At 60.3% G+C, this 19,587-nt stretch overlaps 1 protein-coding gene across 1 annotated transcript; it reads left to right on the top strand.

The window, feature by feature from the left end:
* The first annotated feature begins 71 nt into the window (after window positions 1–71).
* UBQLN4 (ubiquilin 4) lies at window positions 72–14,575 on the top strand. The gene is made up of 11 exons (XM_044266554.1): window positions 72–195; window positions 1,602–1,753; window positions 2,332–2,543; window positions 3,121–3,383; window positions 4,710–4,868; window positions 9,440–9,665; window positions 10,659–10,798; window positions 11,201–11,284; window positions 11,405–11,520; window positions 11,675–11,861; window positions 13,073–14,575. The coding sequence occupies exons 1-11, from the start codon at window positions 88–90 to the stop codon at window positions 13,223–13,225; spliced, it is 1,800 nt and encodes a 599-aa protein (XP_044122489.1). The 5' UTR covers window positions 72–87; the 3' UTR covers window positions 13,226–14,575.
* Window positions 14,576–19,587: the final 5,012 nt, after the last annotated feature.

The following is a 19,587-nucleotide window of genomic DNA, read 5'->3' as shown; positions in this document are numbered from 1 at the left end:
CGGCGGGGCGGGGAGGAGGAGAAGGAGGAGGAGGAGGAGGAGGAGCCGGGACGGGCTGGCGGGCGGCCGGGTGGCGGCGGCGGCGGCATGGCGGAGCCGAGCGGGGCCGAGGCCAGGCCCCCCATTCGGGTCACCGTCAAGACCCCCAAGGACAAGGAGGAAATTGTGATCTGCGACCGAGCCTCCGTCAAGGAGGTAGTGCGCGCGGCGAGGGCGGCGGAGGAGGGGTCTGCGGGGAGAGCGGCGGCTCCGAGGCGGCGGGCGGGGAGGGCGGGGGCCCCGCGGGCTCTCGGAGGGGCGGCGGGGCAGGAGCGCGGCTGCGGGCGTCCCGCGCGGGAGCTGGGGGAGCGCGGCGCGTGCGGCGGACGCCAGGCCGGGGCTCGCCTTGTGGCCTGGGCTGGGGGCGTGGCGGAGAGCGGGGAGGGGGCGCCTCGCACCGCGGAGGGCAAGGACGCGCGGGCTGAGGGCAGCGTGCGCCCCGAGGACAGGTCGGGGGGTCGGGGGCCGCGGCCGGCCGGCCCCGGGCTCGGCGCTGCGCCGGGGGAGCGGGCGGGGGGCGGCCCCGGCTGCCAGGGCGCGGGGCGCTGGGGGAGCGCTTCCCTCGGTGCTCGTCCGGCCCACCGTCTCACGCTGAGGGGGTCCCAGCGGGCCCTCGGCCGCTCCGGGGCTGGCGGTGAGCAGTAGGTGCTCAGTGAAAGCGCGGCGCTTGAGTGAGTGAGGGGACACGGCCCGTGTCCGCCGCCCCCCCGCCCCGTGGCTGCTCCAGGATTTCTCACAGGCGGGGCGTGAGGTAGGCCGTCCGGTTGGAGGGAGGGGAGCAGGCAGCGGCCTCGCGGGGCAAGTGCACTCCGGACGGAGAGGGTCCCGTTTGGGCTGGTTTGGTTGTTTCTGGGGGGGAGCTGATAGATCCGGGCGGTCTGACCCTCCCAAGCCAGTCTCCGGGGCCATCACTGCCCCCTCCCCTGCCGTAGAATGCCCAGGGCCCGCCTGCGGCAGAGCTCCGCTGGGAATCAGCTTAGCTCAGAGCCCTGTGTTGGGTCCGGAGCCAGGGCTTCGGTGTGGCCGCCCGAGTTCCAGGCCGCCCGAGTTCCAGGCCGCCCGGGGCGAGTTACCTAACTGTGCTGATCCCCAGTTTCCTCATCCAGAAAGTGGACGTGGAACTTCTTATCTGTCTCACAGGACAGAGACTGGCTGCTGTGAGATCACCGGGGTCTGGGTGCGGTGATGGGCGCAGGAAGGCTGGACGGCAGGGGAACCCAGAGTCTAGAGCCGAGGGCTGGAGGGAGGCAGGCCTGGGTCCAAGCCTGCCAAAGGAGTTGGGACAGAGACACGCGCGCAGCGCCGTGGTCCCCAGGGGCTGGGGGGAAGGGGCAGAGGAGGGAGGCAGAGGGAACTGGCTGGGCGTTCTAGGACACACGACCCTGGGGTTAAGCTGAGACAGAAGCCTGTCCCTGGTCGTCTCTTGGGTTAACAAGGGAGCTGCTCCTGGCCGCTGGGTGGATGGGGCCTTGACTGCGGAGGGGACTCCCCAGATCAGAGGCAGGGTCCCTGCGGGTGGAACCCAGGGGAGCCGAGCCGTGACCTCTGCCTCTTGACCACAGTTCAAAGAGGAGATCTCCAGGAGGTTTAAGGCTCAGCAGGATCAGCTGGTCCTGATCTTCGCAGGCAAGATCCTCAAGGACGGGGACACCCTGAGCCAGCACGGCATCAAGGACGGGCTCACTGTCCACCTGGTCATCAAGACCCCACAGAAGTAAGTCCAGGGCGCCCGGGGGGCAGTCGGTGAAGCGTCTGTCCTCTGCTCGGGTCGTGACCCAGGGTCCTGGGATCAGTCCCAAATCGGGCTGCCTGCTTGGCAGGGAGCCTGCTTCTCCTTCGGCCTCTCCCCCTGCTCATTCTCTCTCTCTCTCTCTCTCTCTCTCAAATAAATGAATAAGTAAATAAAATAAAACAAAAGAAGAAATAAGTCCCAAGAGGAGCAGATCCCGCTGCTGCCTGGGCTTCCCCATCCAGGCCTCACTCTCACGTGTGGCTCCCCTGAACCCGGAGGGCCATGCAGACACCTAGGAAGGCGGCTCCCAGAGGGATTGCCAGGCAGCCCTGGGGTCTCCCCTGCAGGGGAAAGGAAGCTCACCTCCCTCTCCCCAGTGCCCCAAGGCAGATAGGCGGTACCAGTTGCTCCCTCATGATCCCCTCCCCCCCTGCCCCCAGCACCACCCGCCCCCGCCTCAGGGTGGCTTCCAAGGCGGCTAAGGTTAGAGCAGGAGATGCACCGGAAGGAGCTCCTTGTCTCCCCGTGCCTGTTCACTTCAGCTAGGACTTTGTCCTCAGGGCTCAAGACCCAGCTGCTGGCGCTGGGTCCTCCCCCTCTACTCCGGACCCTGCCTCAGCGCCATCTACCACGCCCGCCTCACCCGCCACCCCCGCCCAGCCGTCCACCTCTGGCAGTGCAGCTTCAGACGCCAGCAGCCGGAGGAGCAGTGGGGGGGGGCCCTCCCCGGGGGCTGGGGAGGGACCCCCCAGTGCTGCTGCGTCCATACTCTGTAAGCCATCAGGGAGGAGTTCTCTATCCTGTCCGGGGCTGGGGAGTCAGGGAGAGCCCGGAGGAGGCAGGAATGTGGTCCCTGCTCCCAGGCTGATGGGCCGAGGGCCCCCTGGGCCTGGGGTTCCAGACACTGGGACGTGGGTAGAGCTGGGGCAGAAACTGGCCTCCCGGGGCCTCTTGGGGGAGGGGAGCGTGGATGAGCCTTAGGAGGGAGGGACGCAATGCAGCTAGGGGTGTGGAGACCGCTGGGTGAGGCTATCGGGGGTGGGGACGAGGGGGTCCAGCAGCCGCTGGTTGGGGGATGTTTTTTGTCCATGTGGCAGCCCCTGCAGGGCATCATCTCTGCACTGTGCCCAGTGCTCAGCCTGTGCCACCAGCGAGGTCTGAGGTCTCCGTCTTAGGAGGGCAGTGGAGTGGGGTGGGGGTGCGGGGGTGGGGAGGATGGAGGGACCGGCAAGGGGAGAGATGAGAAGCGGAGCAGCTGGTCCTGGAGCCCTGAGCATGTGGCGGCCCTGGCTGTGGCCCGGTGGGGGCGGGGTCTCGCAGCCGCTGGTGACCCCGGCCCCTCCCCGCAGCTGGCTTCGGGGGCCTCCTGGGCCTGGGCAGCCTGGGCCTGGGCTCTGCCAACTTCATGGAGCTGCAGCAGCAGATGCAGAGGCAGCTGATGTCCAACCCCGAGATGCTGTCGCAGATCATGGAGAACCCGCTGGTCCAGGACATGATGTCCAACCCTGACCTCATGCGCCACATGATCATGGCGAACCCGCAGATGCAGCAGCTCATGGAGCGGAACCCCGAGATCAGCCACATGCTCAACAACCCCGAGCTCATGAGGCAGGTACGTGGGGGGTACGGCAGGGGTGGGGCCGCCTCGTCCTGCCCGGGCTCGTCCGCGCGCATGCACCCTGCCCCTGGCACCCGTGTAGTGGACCCCGCAGCGGGAGGCCTCGCTTTCCGGGAACATCCAGTCTCCGAGGCGAGTGGGCCAAGCAGGCTTGTGGTTATCGTGCCAAGCAGTAGGTGCCATCGCAGAGGCACCCGCAGGAGCTCCCAGGAGCCTGGACGGGGCACCCAGCCCTGCCCTGGGGCTCAGGGGAGGCTTCTGGAGAAGGTGTCCCCAGAGCTGAGAACCAGAGGAGGAGAAAGCGCACCCAGGGCTGAGGGACAGCAGGTGCGAGGGCAGGAGGGCACTTGTGGAGCCCCAGGGTTGGGCAGGGCTGGTGGCAGCCAGAGACCCCAAAGACGCAGTGTCGCGTTGGCCTTTGGGAGCTGCGGCTCACCGCCCAGCGCAGCGAGGACAGTTGCTGGCGGCAGGACTGTGGGCACCGGGGCTGCGTTCACCAGGAGAGAAATTCCTTCAGAGCGAGGATTTGAAGGTGTTTTCTTCGCCATCTAGAGCAGTGCCTGGTGCGCGGAAGTCCCCGGGCAAACACTGAATGCGGGCGGGAGTCACAGGACCAGGAGTCAGGGTCCCAGCGTGGACATAAAGGTGTCGCAGAGAGGCAGGTGCGGAGCGGGCCTGGGAGTAAGGACAGGAAGGCATCCCCAGTCCGTGGGGACAAGAAGGCATAGTGTGCGGTTACCTGCGTCACAGACTGTTTGTCCTGGTCGACACTGACACGGGCAGCCCGTAACTGACAGTGAGCCTTGCTGGCTCCAGAGAGAAAGCCCCCATCTTCAGGTTTCGTGTGGTCTGGCCAGCCAGAAACCCCAGGCCGCTGTGAGAGAGTGTGGGGAGCGCTGACCTGGCTTGAATGCCTTCCCTCCCCGACTCGTGGTCATCACCAGGAACCACAGTCGGTCTCGGGCAGACAGACCTGCCTGGCCCGGAAACCTGGTTCTGCCACTCCCTGGCTCCATGTCCCCAGTGAGTCTCAGTCGGTTTCCTCATCTGCAGAATAGGGACAGGAATGTCTCCTTGGGACGAGTGTTGTGGGGATGCCATGACTTTGGTCGTGCACATGGCTGTGCCTGGTGTCTGTATGTCTGTATGCAGTAGGTGCTCAGTAGCTGTTGATTTCTTTTGCTGCCTCTTCCTCCTTCTCGTGTCCTTTCTTACTCGGTTTGCCTGTCTGATGCAGGAACCCCCTCCAGGACCTACCCTCTTCCAAGCTTGGTATGTCCCTGGTGCTAGGATTCTTCCTGTCTCTCCCTTCCCCACCAGACCATGGAGCTTGCTCGGAACCCAGCCATGATGCAGGAAATGATGCGGAACCAGGACCGGGCCCTGAGCAACCTGGAGAGCATCCCCGGGGGGTATAACGCCCTCCGCCGCATGTACACAGACATCCAAGAGCCGATGTTCAGTGCTGCCCGGGAACAGGTGGGGCTGGGGGCCGGGCTGGGGGAGGGCTGCTGGGGCTCAGGAGTCCCTCCCCCAACCCACGCAAGCCTGGGGTGATGTCTGCTCCTCTTTTCTGCTCCAGCTCTCTGAGAGTGGGCCTGGGCTTGAAGCACTTCTGCAGCATAGGCAGGGACAGTCCAGTCTGGTGAGGGGCCGAGGCAGTGGGGCAGTCGGTAGCAGAATTCCCTGGGCATGCTGGGCAGGCGTGGTGTCCAAGGGATTTGACTGTCTCGTGCACCAGGGGCTCAGAGGTCGTGAGGCAGAGTTGGAGTGGGACAGCCAAGCCCAGCACGTGCGTCTCCTGTGTGGCCCACGGGTCACCTGTGTCAGCATCACCCTGGGGGCTTATCAGAAAGGAGCTTCCTGGCCCCTTCTTTGAGCTCTTTATTGGTTCAGTCTCTGGGATCAGGCTTGGGAAGATGCACTTTCGAAAATGCCTTAAGAATTATTCCAAGTGCAGAAAAAGTATAGAAAAAACACAGCGTTCTTTTGTGTCCCTGCTGCCCTAACGTGCTGACGTGTGTAGCTTCATAAGAGCTTTGGCTCTTTATTTAAGTTTAATTTATGCTGAATATGTTATACATTTATACACTTCCACGTTCCGAAGTTACACAAAGTAAACCAAAGGGGTCCTTCTATTTCCATGTCCAGGCCACCTCTTGTCCACCCCAGAGGCATCTGATGTTAGTATTTTTTAGTTTCCTGGACGTGTTTAATATTTGCGAATAAGACGTTCCAGATAGAATCGCAGCCTCCAGGTACCCCTGCCCCATTTTACCCTTTTCCGTCTCTAGAGCGAACCGGCTCCGAGAAGTCGGGCCGTTTATCGTTTTTCTTCCTTTATGGCCCGTGTTTGTAGCCATGAATAGCCCACAGCCCTGATCTGCGTGTTTTTAAACCTCACAGAAGTGGTATCCTGCTGTTCGTATCATTTTTAACTTGCTTTTTCAAAACGTTTAAAAAATGTCTTTCTGGAGAGTAATACGACTTTGGAAAGGTACCCCTGTTGTAAATGTGTGTCTTGATGGAGTTTCACACACTGAACACCCCCAGCCCCTGCCCGAACCTGTGCCTGGGTGGGAGGGTGGGGTCCCACGTTACCTTTTCCTGGGGGAAGAGAAAAGCCCCCGCTCCTTGTGGTTCACGGTAACCCAACAGACTCCCTTGCCCACGCCGCCTCCGGCCTGCAGCACGTCTCCATAGATCAGTGTGTGTCTTGCTGACTGTCCAGGGTTCCACTGGTCGGTCTGTCCCTACAGTGATACCACATTGTCTTCACTAAGTCTGGGTTCCCCCGTAGAGTAAACCCCCCGCCTTATTCTCCAACGTCTTCTTGGTTATTCTTGGCATCGCTCTTTCAAATTTAGAAAGTGCATATAGGGATCAATTAGGAGTCTTTTAAACAAATCTCTTCTTTTTTTTTTTTTAAGAATAAGCTTTTTTGGGGGTACCTGGGTGGCTCAGTAGGTTAAAGCCTCTGCCTTCGGCTCAGGTTATGATCCCAGGGTGCTGGGATCGAGCTCCGCATCGGGCTCTCTGCTCGGCAGGGAGCCTGCTTCCTCCTCTCTCTCTGCCTGCCTCTCTGCTTACGTGTGATCTCTGTCAAATAAATAAATAAAATCTTAAAAAAAAAAAAAAAGAATAAGCTTTTTTTATTATTTATTTATTTGACAGACAGAGATCACAAATAGGATCCCAGGATCCTGGGATCATGACCTGAGCCAAAGGCAGAGGCTTAACCTTAACACACTGAGCCACCCAGGTGCCCCCATTATCTGCTTTTTCTTTCTTTTTTTTTTTTTTAAAAAGAAGATTTTATTCATTTATTTGACAGAGATCACAAGTAGGCAGATAGAGAGAGAGAGAGAGGAGGAAGCAGGTTCTCCGCTGAGCAGAGAGCCCGACATGGGACTTGATCTCAGGACCCTGAGATCATGACCTGAGCTGAAGGCAGAGGCTTAACCACTGAGCCACGCAGGCGCCCCCATTATCTGCTTTTTTTTTTTTTTTTTTAAAGATTTTATTTATTTATTTGACAGAAATCACAAGTAGTCGGAGAGGCAGGCAGAGAGAGAGAGAGGGAAGCAGGCTCTCTGCTGAGCAGAGAGCCCGATGCGGGACTCGATCCCAGGACCCTGAGACCATGACCTGAGCCGAAGGCAGCGGCTTAACCCACTGAGCCACCCAGGCGCCCCCCATTATCTGCTTTTTAAAAGCAGATTTTATTTATTTATTTATTTGGCGGAGAGGGAGAGAGACAGTGAGAGGGAACATAAGCAGGGGGAGTTGGAGAAGCAGCTTCCCCAGAACAGGGAGTCCGGTGCAGGGTTCGATCCCAGGACCCGGGGATCATGACCGGAGCCAAAGGCAGAGGCTTTAACCCACTGAGCCACCCAGGTGCCCCTAAACAAATTTCTTCTTAAGATTTTTCTTATTTACTTGAGAGAGAGAGAGCACGAGAGGGGGGAGGGTCAGAGGGGGAAGCGACTCCCCACCGAGCAAGGAGCCCGATGCAGGACTTGATCCCAGGACCTTGGGATCCTGACCTGAGCTGAAGGCAGATACTTAACCGACTGAGCCACCCAGGCGTCCCTTAAAGAATTTATTTTAATAAAAAGTTATATAAAGTAAGAAAAGGAACTTATTTATTTGAAATTACATGTAAGTAGTTAATTTAAAATGTTCATAAAAGTAACGTGTGCACATGGTTAAAAGAAACCGGTAGCTGAGAAAGGTTCCCGGCAAGCCCTCGGGCTCGCTCTGACGCACGCCAGGCCGCAGGAGCCCCCGGGGAAGAGCCGAGAGCTGGTGTCCGCAAACCGGGCTTCGGGCGCTCACGCCCATTCCTAGTGGTACAGGCGAGTCCTTTCCTTCCAGAGACTTAGCTTCCGCATCTGCAGACTGGAGGCAACGCCGCGGAGCAGAGGTTCTTGATCCTTGGGGCCTCGGACCACCTTAGACGCTTAGGAACTGCTAGGGACCCAAGGAGCTTCTGTTTCTGTGGGTTAGAGCTGTCCCTCTTCACCGCTTCTGAATCACAGCTGGGAAATGCAAGGAAGGTGTAGTAATTGGTTTTAAAATAAGAGGAAATGCACTACACGTTAACATAGATGGCATAATCTTCTAAAAAAATAACTTCGTTTTCCTAAACGAAGGAAACGTGAGCGGAGCGTGGCCTTGCTTTAACGTTTGCTGACGTCTTTAAGGTCTGGCTTTACCGCCGGCCGACTGGACTCCCAGCCGGGCTTCGGCCCTCGGGCTCTTGCAATGTCCCATGTCACGGAGCCTCTGGAAAAGGCCACTGAGCAGTCAGGAAGACAACAAAAGGGAAGAAAAGCAAACAACCCCCCAGAACTATACAAAGCTGTGGACGGGCCCCAGGACCACACTTGGAGAGCTGGTGTATCGGAGGGCTGCTGTAAGCGTTAGAATAAATGTGCCAGGTGCAGAGTAGGTGCTCCGCAAATGGTGCTCTTACTGCTGGAGGGAGGTTGGAAAGGGGTTTGGTCCGTAGAGCGTACCGGAACCCAGCCATGGTGGGTGTGGGGCACCAGGACAGGATGGCAAAAGCAGGGACAGAGCCTCGGGGTCGTGCGTGGGCCTGGGCCCTTTGTCAGCAGTCATCTGGTCAGACTGGGGAGGCGTGGCTCAGGGCTGGGGTCCTGGTGAGCTCTGATCCCTGTAACCCACTTTGAATAAGCAGGAAGCCCCACGGCGAGGAGGGCCTGACGTTGCTCAGTGCCTCCTGCTTAGGTGCGGCCCACCCAGACCCTCCAGAGAGGGAGCCTGAGCGGGAGCATAGGGTGTGGATACCCCCCCCCCCCCGCACAGGGCTTTCCCAGGTGCAGTGGGCCCGGAGGGAAGGGCTCCCAGGGCTGCCTTAGGCAGCGCACCATCTGATGGGGTGCAGACCCCCTGGGGTAGTGACACAGCGGGGAGCCTGGTGCAGAGGACCTGTTTAGCTGAAGGAGGCCGAGGAGGAGGAAGCGGGGTGGGGTGGGGGGCATGCTCAGCCAGAGATGGGCTTGTGGCCCTCAGGGGATGGAAAGCCATTTAGGGCCCTGGTGGAGGGGGGGCGGATTCTGGGGAGTGGGTGCAGAGCGAGATGGCTGGAAAGGGGGAAGCCGGGAGGCCGATCCGGGCTGAGCTCGAGGCAGCGCCCATCAAGCCAACCATTATGTCAGGGGAAGGTGCAAAGAGGAGCCTGTTTCTGCCCCTTGAGAGCTAAGGAAGACAGGTGGGTGGTTTTGCAATGGGAAGGGTGTGTGTGGAGTCCCACGGGGCGCAGAGGAGACTAGAAACCAAAAGTTTAGAGGCACCGGGAGGGACGGGAAGTTTCCAGTTATCTGTTGTGACTCGGGTCGCCAGCCCTGGCCAGCTCCTACGCTGCGGGATGAGGGGGTAGCTGCCCATTGTGAGCTGCCCTCGGGGGTCTCAGGCCCCTGTCCCTTTTCTAGGGAGGGGAGGCTGTTAGGAGAGAGGACGCAAGGGCTTGGCCCTAAGCCCTGGTTTGTTTCAGTCCTTAACCCAGAGCCTTTCCCTCCTCCCAGTTTGGCAACAACCCCTTCTCTTCGCTGGCCGGGAACTCTGACAGCTCGTGCTCCCAGCCTTTGCGGACTGAGAACCGAGAACCCCTCCCGAACCCCTGGAGCCCCTCACCCCCCACCTCCCAGGCCCCCGGGTCCGGTGGGGAGGGCACCGGAGGATCCGGGACCAGCCAGGTGCACCCGACAGTCTCGAACCCCTTTGGGATCAATGCGGCTAGCCTGGGGTCAGGTATGTCCTGGGGGGGAAGGAGTTTAATGGGGTCATCAGGGTGGTCCCTGTGCCCCAGGACTGAATGGGGTTCACACTGCCCCAGAATATGAAGACAGGTGAGACTGTATTGAAGCCACGGAGGGGGCTCTGCAGCCTCAGAGGACGTGGGGTGGTGTGGGCTGTGTCTCCTGTCCCTGGGAGCAGCCTGGGTGGTGGCTCACCTCTGAAGTTCTTCAGCCCCTAATGGAGCTGACCAGCGTCACTGGGTCAGACTGGGGAGGAGCTTGCGGGGGAGGACTCAGGGCACACGTGGGGTAGGCAGGTGTGAGGCTGGGGGAGAGGGATGTGCAGAGCTGCACGGAAGGGGGGGTTACGCACTGCACAACTGTTGGGGATGCCCCATGTATCTGGACTATGACTGTACGTATGAGCCTGGGAGTATCTTTAGTAGATGCCCTGATTTCTCTGTGCCCCAGGCCAGGGGTGGGCAGGTACCTTGATCTGAAAGTCCCCTTCCCTCCGTATGCTTCATTTCCCTTGTTTGTAAAATCAGGGATTTGAACCTGATCCACTGCTTTAAAATTGTACTCCAGTCCTGGGGTACCTGGGCCAACCCCGGGAGAAGGAAGGACCAAGTGGGAGGGGCTCCAGCCATCCTGCCGGGCTCTGAGCAGACTGTTGGCCTACTTGGTTTTGGAATGAGATGTGGTTTGAGCAAAGGCTTCTGGCACAAAGACAAGCCTGCAGACCGCAAGTCTAGGTGACCTCTGACCGACCCTTTCCAACCCTGACATCGAGCCTGGGGCAGGAGCATTTGGGGGGGGCACGAATGAGAGAGACCCAGTTTCCAACCGGGAAGAGGGACCCGCGCCCCTGTACTTGGGGGCCCGTGTTAGCGCTGCCCTCTGAGCCGCGTCACCGGGCAGCATTACAAGGGGGGGGGATGGAAGGGCGGCACCCGGTTTCCACCTGGACCCCTTTCCTCCTGTTGCCTTTTCCTCCGTGTGCCAGGGGTGTTCAACAGCCCAGAGATGCAGGCCCTCCTCCAGCAGATCTCTGAGAACCCCCAGCTGATGCAGAACGTCCTCTCGGCCCCCTACATGCGCGGCATGATGCAGACGCTGGCCCAGAACCCCGACTTCGCTGCTCAGGTATGCAGCTGCCCTGAGGGGTGCGCCGGGGCAGTGGCTCGTGCTGGGCAGCTCGGTCCCGAGCCAGCCGCGGGGCGTGGGTCTCAGGCCCACACGGAACCTCCGGGTTAGTTGGCTTGCCAGCGGTCTCGGCAGTGGCCCCTCCCTCCCAGAGCTGTGCAGGCTCCGGGAGTTCTTAGCGGTGCCCGCAACGGGCGTGGCGCAGCGAGCACCGTGAACTGGCCATCGCTGCCGTCAGCGCCCGGCGTGAGGTGAGCGCCTGGGCTCGCCGCCCGGAGTGTGCCTCCAGGGTGCCCTGAGACCCACGCTGCCCACAGTGGTCAGGCTGCGGAGGGAGACCGGGGCTGTGGGGACTCTTGGGGCGGACGGGCCGAGCCTCCCCTGCTGCCTTCACCCCTGCAGATGATGGTGAATGTGCCGCTCTTTGCGGGGAACCCCCAGCTCCAGGAGCAGCTCCGCCTGCAGCTCCCCGTCTTCCTCCAGCAGGTGCGTGAGGCCCTGAGCGCGGGCTTGGAGGGCGGGGCAGAGCTCTGGCCTCGGGGCGCAGGGGGCCTCCGAGTCCATCAGGCCACCTCCCATGGCCTTCCTGTGCCTGTTTCCCACCAGATGCAGAACCCGGAGTCCCTGTCTGTCCTCACCAACCCCCGCGCCATGCAGGCCCTGCTGCAGATCCAGCAGGGCCTGCAGACCTTGCAGACCGAGGCCCCTGGGCTGGTTCCCAGGTGAGGGGCACCCTGGGGGGCAGCAAGGTTCGGCTCCTCCTCCCTTCCCCCTCCCCTGGCGCGCCTCGCAGCCCCGTGGTCTGCTCTCCTGTTCCCACCTCCCCGCCTTCCGGACCTCACGCGCCTCCCACCTCTTGGTCTCTCCTGCCTGCAGCCTTGGCTCCTTCGGGATGTCCCGGACCCCAGCACCCCCAGCAGGCAGCAACACTGGGTCTGCACCCGAGGCCCCCACCTCTTCGCCTGCGCCCCCTGCCGCATCTTCTCCAACGGGGGCCCCCAGCGCTCAGCAGCATCTCGTGCAACAGATGGTCCAGCTGCTGGCTGGGGGAGGGGGCTCACAGGTATGGGGAGTGGGGCTGCGCTGGGGGGCGGGGCCGCAGGATGGAGACAGCCGAGCATCTGCAGTCAGCCGGCCCGGCCCTCAGGCTCTAGTTGGCCACCCACCGGCCTCGGGTGGGTGCTGCCTTCCCCGTGTTCAGTTCATGCTGCCATGACACGGGGCTCAGACTAGTGACCGTCCCTCCGGGCTGCCACACACCGTTCTGAGCACCTTCTGTGGGAGGGTGCGTTTGTTCCGTGTTCTCCCAGCCACAAGAGGGGAAACAGAGGCCCGGAGAGGCCAGGTGGCTTGCTCAGAGTCACACAGCCAGTAAGTCGGTGACAGAGCCGAGATTCCGACCGAGGCACGCCGGCTCCCGAGTGTGAACGTCAGCCACCGTGTCCCAGCGCTGGTGCTGCCATCAGGGGGCTCTCAGGGACTGCAGCCTCCTCCAGCACAGAGGCTGGGGAGGAAGCTTCTGGGGGACGAGGTCACTAGAGCCCTGGGACGCCAAGTCAAGGCCCGGGCATCGGCTGGGGAGTCGGGTTGACCCTGGGCGAGGCCCTTCTCTTTCCGGCCTCCGTACCTCCCCTGGGAAAAGCCTTTCAGCAGAACCGTGCGCGGGCCCAGCTCCGTAGGAGGCTCTGTGCTGCAGAGCCCGCGGAAGGCTGGCGCCCCGAGTCCCTGGGCCCCAGCCTGCGGCGGGGGACAGCACAGAACACCGCCGAAGGTTCTCGCACGTTTCCTATGGGGGTGCTGCCGTCCAGTCAGAGGCCGGTAGGCTCCCAGGTCAAGATCTAGGCTCCGCCCGCCTCTGTGTCCCGCAGGGAAGCACTTCCGGGTGTTACAGGAGGGTCCAACATGAAAAGCCTTCGCTTTTGTCAATGTGTGTATTTGTCGATTGGCTGAGCAAAACCTAACGGGCTCTTTCTCGCCCGGGTCCTTCTCCGGCCTCTTCCCTGGGTCCGTGTGGACGCGGCCGGGGTTGGCCGTGTTTGGCTTCCAGAACCCCGCGAACGTGTCCCGAGCGCTGAGGGGAAGCGGTCAGGAGCGTGGGCTGAGGAGTTGGACGTGAGCCAGGCCCCCCTTCTATCCCGCGGTCGTTTAGTGGCCTGGGTGCGGGCCCTCCCTGCCCACTGGTTGACCCTGAGGACATGCGAGATGACTTCCTGTCCCCCTCCCTTGGCCCCGGGGGCGGGTCCTGTGTGCCCCTCACGAGGCTGTCCCGTCCAGGTGCAGACACCGGAAGTGCGGTTCCAGCAGCAGCTCGAGCAGCTCAACTCCATGGGCTTCATCGACCGTGAGGCCAACCTACAGGCCCTCATTGCCACGGGAGGGGACGTCAATGCAGCCATCGAGAGACTCCTGGGCTCGCAGCTCTCCTAACCGCGCGCCTGCGTCTCCTGCCTCTCCCCTTCCCGGGCGCCAGCCCCTGCCCTCTGTGCCTGCCGTCCCCGTCGCTCCCCGTCCTCTCCAGAAAGGAGGTTGGCCTCAGGGCCGCGGGCCTGGCCCCGGAGCTCTGACGATTCTGGTTTCACTTGCACATCTCCCTCGGAGTCTTCTGTCCAGGTCCTGCAGGGCTGTGCGGGCTGGTTTCACAGTGTCATGGCCCAGTCCCCGCTCCCGGCCCCGCTGCAGGGCCCCTCGTGCGGCCTGCAGATGCCCCAGGGGTGGGGCAGGGATGGGATCTTCCACATGGCCCACAAGAGCTTGTACGGATGCTCCGGAGACTCCCCCTGCCTCTGCCCCCTCCTCCCACCGGCAGCCTGACCCGAGCCAGGGTCGCACGCTCGGAGGGAGGAGCAGGTGCACAGGCTCTTGGCCTCCTCACCCCCGCTCCTGGTCCCCTCATCCAGGCTTTGTTGGGATGTCCCAAGAGAGGAAGCAGCCTGTCCTCCCTGCCCGAAGGGGGAGGCGACCGCCCTCTCTGTACAAGGAGCTAATGAGCCCCGAACGAGCCCCGTGGAGATCCGCCGGAGGAAGGGAAGTGGGGAACGACTGAATCAACGGCTCAGAAGTTGGACTTGACACTTGGGGACAGAAGCCCTGCAGCTGCTTTAGGTGGGAGAGTGCGGGCTCAGGCCGGGCAGAGAAGGCCTCGAGATGCTAACAGAGCTGGAGCTGGAGGAAGGGGTTCCTCCCGGCTCTGGGGCCAGGACCCACCAGTGTCCCTGCATACCGCTGGTTGGAACCCCCCTCGAAAGACGTGAAAGGGTTGGGGTCTGTCCTGGCAGTGGGTGTGTGTGCGCGTGTGTAAGCGAGTTGCACAGGGGGTGTTTTTTCCGTTCCACGCTCTCTCCCACCAGAGAGAAGGGGGCAAAGGGCCAGCCTCGGGCGGGAGCACAAACAGTCCAGAGAGCTGGGCCCCTCGGGCCCCTGGCGCTGCATCCCCAAGGGTAGTGTGGCCGCCCCTCCCCCTTGTGGGAGGGGGTCGGTACAGGAGGCTCCCCCATGCCCCCATGTCCTTGGCCTTTGGAATCTTCACTGTTTGCTTCCAGGCCAGAAAGTTCTATTTGAGGAAGGAAGGGACAGGGCGGCAGTCATGCCTCTGATCTGGAATAGGATGTGGCTCTCGGAGCACGGGGAAGGCTCGTGCGCAGCTTAGCGCGTGGAAGCAGGGTCTCCTCCAGGTGGGAAAGGGACCAGCAGTCCAGAGAGGATGGCTGTGTGGCTTCCCCCTCCCTCCCCAACGTCCACACTGGCCTTTGTAAATAAATGACGTGGTCTTTGATGTCACCGTGTGTCTCAGTCTGTTTTCTGGGGGCGAGGAGGCTCGCCGAAAGCAGCTTGGTTCCAGGGTTTTTACCAGGCGGGACCTGGTGGGAGTGGCTCTTGGGTCCAGTCCACCGAGATGCTGAGCGTTGAAGGTGCGGGGAGGGCTGCGGGGGCACAGCCGGTCCCCAACCCCTCCGGGCTGAGGGAGGAGCGCAGAAAGGTCCTTCCTGCCGACCGATGCGATGGCAAGACTAGCTCCCCCTCACCTCGGGGACAACAGTCAAAACACCGGGGAGCCTCGCCGCCCAGACCTTCTCCAAGTGACCTTTAGGGGCTTCTGGTCTTGAGCTCCGAGACCAGACAGGGCCGGCTTGTCCCGCAGCTCGTGCCAGCTAAGGAGAGTCGAGTGCCGATGGTGTCCCGTGCACCAGGTTACGGACTCGGCCACGGTGCGACACGGGGGAGCCATGAGTGGGAGGCCCCGCTTCAGGTAACATGGGCTAGACGTCCCTCGCCAGCACTTTAACTACAGGGTTTGGGGTTTTTTTTTTTTAAGATTTAAATTTATTTGACAGAGCAAGAGACCACAAGCAGGGGGAGGGGACGGGGGAAGCAGGCTCCGCACTGAGCAAGGAGCCCCATGCGGGGCTTGATCCGAGGACCCTGAGATCATGACCTGAGCCGAAGGCAGACGCTTAGCGACGGAGCCACCCGGGTGCCCCTTACTACTGGGTGAAAAAATAACTGAAAAAGCGTCAAAGGGCCACCAAGAACCGGTGGGGGCACTGCGGGGAGGGGGAAGGCCACTGCCCTGCGGAGCCCTGCCTCGGACCCTGCGGCTGCTGCCCATGGGGAACACAACAGAGGGGCCGCGCTGTGCTTTGAGAGCCTGGAAGGACAGGAGCCGGGGGAACAGCAGGCCGGCGTCCCCAGGTGCGTGGCAGAAGCAGCAGAAATCTCCAGAACATACTGTCAACCGTGTAAAAGTGAACGATGCACCAGTGAGGACAAGGTGCTGCCCGTGAGGCCAAGCAAGAACGAGGGACAACGGACGGACCCATGGCGACTCCGGCAACTGGGCTTACAGATGAGAGCAGCTGCTTAGTGTCGCAAGATAAAGACCCAACATGGAAGTTCCGCCGAGACTGGAAACTACCAAACCAGACACGTCCCGGTGGCAGAAGGACCAAGTGGAGAGGTGAGCAGGGCGTGGAAGCCACGGGAGCAGGGCGTCCGTGGACGGGCGCGCTAGCCGGTGCCACGCCGCTGCGCCGGGAGCTGGTGCAGACGGCCAGGCCACGAGGATGGGCACGGGCTCCACTGCACGTCTAGGTCACATCACAGTGACAGAACTGATGAAAACCACAATTCACAGATTCAGGAAACCCAGTGAGTTACAACAGACTCGCGTCCTGCAAAGAGGTCAAAAGCAGCGAGAGAACGAGGGCCGACCAGCCCGAGAGGGACCGGGCCCAGCACTGCTGTGTCCACAGCCACATGGGAGCCTGGTGGGTGGGCCAGCCACCTCCAGTTCCTCAACAAGATTTTTTTTTAAAGATTTTTATTTATTTGACAGAGATCACAAGTAGGCAGAGAGGCAGGCAGAGAGAGGAAGGGAAGGAGGCTCCCTGCTGAGCAGAGAGCCCAATGTGGGGCTTGATCCCAGGACCCTGAGATCATGATCAGAGCCGAAGACAGAGGCTTTAACCCACTGAGCCACCCAGGCGCCCCTCAATAAGATTTTTAATTTATTATTAGGTAGAGACCACAAGTGGGGTTGGAGGGGCAGAGGAGAGGAAGAAGCAGCCCCTCCATCCCAGGACCCCGGGGTCACGACCGGAGCAGGAGGCAGATGCTTCACTGGTTGGGGCTCCCAGGCGCCCCCAGGATGGATGTTTTCCCACTCAGCAAACAGAAGCACAATGTGTTCCTGCCAAACGACTGGAGGGAGAAAATAAAAGTGAGGGGTCTGAGGCAGGACAAGAAGGAAACACCATGTCAAGAAATCTGGGAGCTTTCCCAGCACGGCGGAGCCATCATGCATGGTCCTGCCCCGGTGGATATGTAACACCGCCAGCGCGTTTACCAAGACCCATAGAACCTTCCAGCAGAGGACCCTAGGATATGCAAATGAGAAACATGTCATCTAGGAGGTCAGGGGACACCAGGACAGGATGAAGAATGTAACCAGAGGCTCAAACCATGTCATAAATGGATGAAATCAACTCCCCGAGGAGGGGCGTCGCTGCGGACCCAGAAACTCAGAAATGAGCGGCATCTGTGAAAACAGCGGCAAGGAAGCCTAGCCCTGGGCTCGGGGCGATACGCATCCCTCGGATGTCTTGTTAACAAGCCTGGTCTAGCCCACTGGGATAGACCTAAGTAAATGCCGGATCCCTGGGGCGCGCGGTGCTCCCGGGGAAGCGGGAGTCTACAGACAAGTGAGGGGCTGAGTCTAGAAGACCTGAGTCGTCATGGATTAGAGGTGAGACACCAGCACGAACTCATGTTTAGCTTAATGCAGCCGCAGACGCAAACGCCCGGGGAGCACGAGTTGGCACCGCCTGCCTGCGTCCTGGCTCTCCGTGGCAAGGGGGCCGAGGAGGTGCGACATGTGGGGGCGTCTTCGGCACCTGGCGGCCAGGCCTTGGTCTCTGATGCCATCCTCCAGGGAACTCCCCCAGGTCTCCCAGAAGAACGTCCGATGCCGGGACAGGACTCCTGCTAGATGAGCGGGGAGCACACCAGGGGGACCGGCAGAACCACAGTGACCAGCGTGTGGCAGAAGACACGGGAGCCCCTGGAAGGCCTCCAGTGGCGGCATAGAATTGAAACCCAGAGTGTAAAGTATGCCCATGGATCTACTGATGCACATCAATAATGGATCAAAAAATAGGCGAAGAGAGACAAATGTGTGCAGGAAAAGTTCCCAACAGCTTATGTCAATCTGCCCGCTCCTCGGCTGTGGGCTGTACAGGCCTCCCTTCCAAAGCAGGAAAAGGGCAACGGCCGCGTGACTTTAGAGAGGGGACGCAACCTCAGCACGGGGGTGGAGGTCAACAAGAAATCACGCCGATAGCATGTACTCAGGACAGGAGGCGATAAAAACAGCATCTGACCTCAGTTCTCTTCTCCCCCGAAACTCATAACTCCCGTCTAATCACGAGGAAAACACCGTGCTGTCCCGTCTGCGTCCTCCTTGGAACTGTCAAGGTCATCGGAAACAAGGAGAGTCTGAGGAACGGTCACAGTTGTGAGGAGCCTAAGGAGACGCGACCATCAAATGTGTCAGAGCATCCGGGGTGGGCGCCCCAGAGAAGACATCGGCTGAAAGCTAGAGAAATCTGAGTGAAGTACAGATGTTAGTTAGTAACAACGCATGAGCCACGCGGCCGCCTTAGCACCCGGGACAGTGAAGGGTGACCGTAGGTGGGGGAACCCGGCCCGGGGTCTGTAGGAACCCTCTTTGCTGTAAGTTTTTTTATAAATCTAAAATTTTGCACAATAAAAAGTTTATTTAAGATGAGAGAGGGCGCCTGGGTGGCTCAGTGGGTTAAGCGTCTGCCTTTGGCTCAGGTTATGATCTCAGGGGCCTGGATTGAGCCCCACATTGGGCTCTATGCTCAGTGGGGAGCCTGCTTCCCCCTCTGCCTCTGCCCTTCCTCCCCATTGTGTTGTTTCTCCCTCTCAAATAAGTAAAATCTTAAAAAAAAAAAGAGAGAGAAAATTGAGAGCACCATAAAGAGAATAGGGAAAACCCTCAGTCATAGACTGAATACGCGTCTCTCTGTAACTGATAGCTGCCGGCAGAGACAATAGCAATAAGGTCTAACATACCATGAATTCTAAGATACAGATTTTTTTTTCAGGGTGTGTGGGCGCCTCAGTGGGCAGATTGTAGAACTGTTGATCTCGGGGTTGTGAGTTTTAAGCCCATGTTGGGTGCAGAGATTACTTAAAAATAAAATCTTACGGATGCCTGGGTGGCTCAGTTGCTAAGCCTCCGCCTTCAGCTCCCATGATGGTCCCAGGGTCCTGGGATGGAGCCCCACAGTCAGGCTCGCTGCTCCACGGGGAGCCTGCTTCTCCTTCTCCCTCTGGCCCTCCCCCTGCTCATGCTCTCTCTCTCGAAGAAATAATTTATTTTTATTTTTTTAAAGATTTTATTTATTTATTTTACAGAGAGAGTGCAATAGATCACAAGTAGGCAGAGAGGCAGGCAGAGAGAGAGGGGGAAGCAGGCTCCTCGCTGAGCAGAGAGCCCGATGCAGGGCTCAATCCCAGGACCCTGAGATCATGACCTGAGCGGAAGGCAGCGGCTTAACCCCCTGAGCCACCCAGGCTCCCCTCGAAGAAATAATTTTAAAAAACAAAAACAAAAACATGGTGTCTGGGTGGCTCAGGTTGAGCGTCTGCCTTCGGCCTTGCTCGGGTTCCTCCCTCTTCCACTCCCCCCGTTTGTCTTTCTCTCCGTGCAATAAATAAAATCTTAAAAACAAACAAGCAAACAAAAAAACAACAGCAGCAAGTGCTGGTGAAGATGGGATGAAACAGGACGTCGGCATTGCTGGTGAAAATGCGAAATGGTAGAGCATGTGGAACACCGGCTTGTAGCAGCGTCTCGAAACATGAGAAATGGCCCGAGCACATGGCTCGAATTCCACTCCTGGGTCTAACCTCAAAGGAATGGAAAGTGAGGTCTTGAAGAGATGTTCGTACACCTGTGTTCATAGCAGGATTATTCCCAAGAGCTAAACCGTGAAGTCAGCCAGCTGTCGGCCCATGGGTGACAGGAGCCGCAGAGTGCGGGACCGTCCCTGGGGCCTGAGGAGGAGGGACCTTCTAGCTTCGCTGCGACAGGCACGGGCCTCGGGGACGTCACAGCGCCCGAAATAACCGTCACCGTCAGGAGGAGCCCCTGCGATGCAGGAGGCCCGTCGCGTCGCCAGCCCCGCAGAGACAGAGCAGGGGCGGCCGCAGGGCGGGGGCAGGAGGGACGGAGGGTCCAGGCCCGGCGGGACGGGGTTTCAGGC

This window comes from Neovison vison, chromosome 10 (genome assembly GCF_020171115.1).
Source record: "Neovison vison isolate M4711 chromosome 10, ASM_NN_V1, whole genome shotgun sequence".
Classification (NCBI taxonomy): Eukaryota; Metazoa; Chordata; class Mammalia; order Carnivora; family Mustelidae; genus Neogale; species Neogale vison.
The sequence above is the reverse complement of the archived record's forward strand: the minus strand, read 5'-3'. Positions and strand labels throughout refer to the sequence as shown.

Bases quoted from the DNA above. Each gene is read 5' to 3' on its own strand.
- UBQLN4 (XM_044266554.1), top strand. From the start codon at position 88: ATGGCGGAGCCGAGCGGGGCCGAGGCCAGGCCCCCCATTCGGGTCACC. The intron at 4,869-9,439 runs GTGGGGCTGGGG...CCCTCCTCCCAG, and splicing joins TCAGTGCTGCCCGGGAACAG to TTTGGCAACAACCCCTTCTC. The intron at 9,666-10,658 runs GTATGTCCTGGG...TCCGTGTGCCAG, and splicing joins TGCGGCTAGCCTGGGGTCAG to GGGTGTTCAACAGCCCAGAG.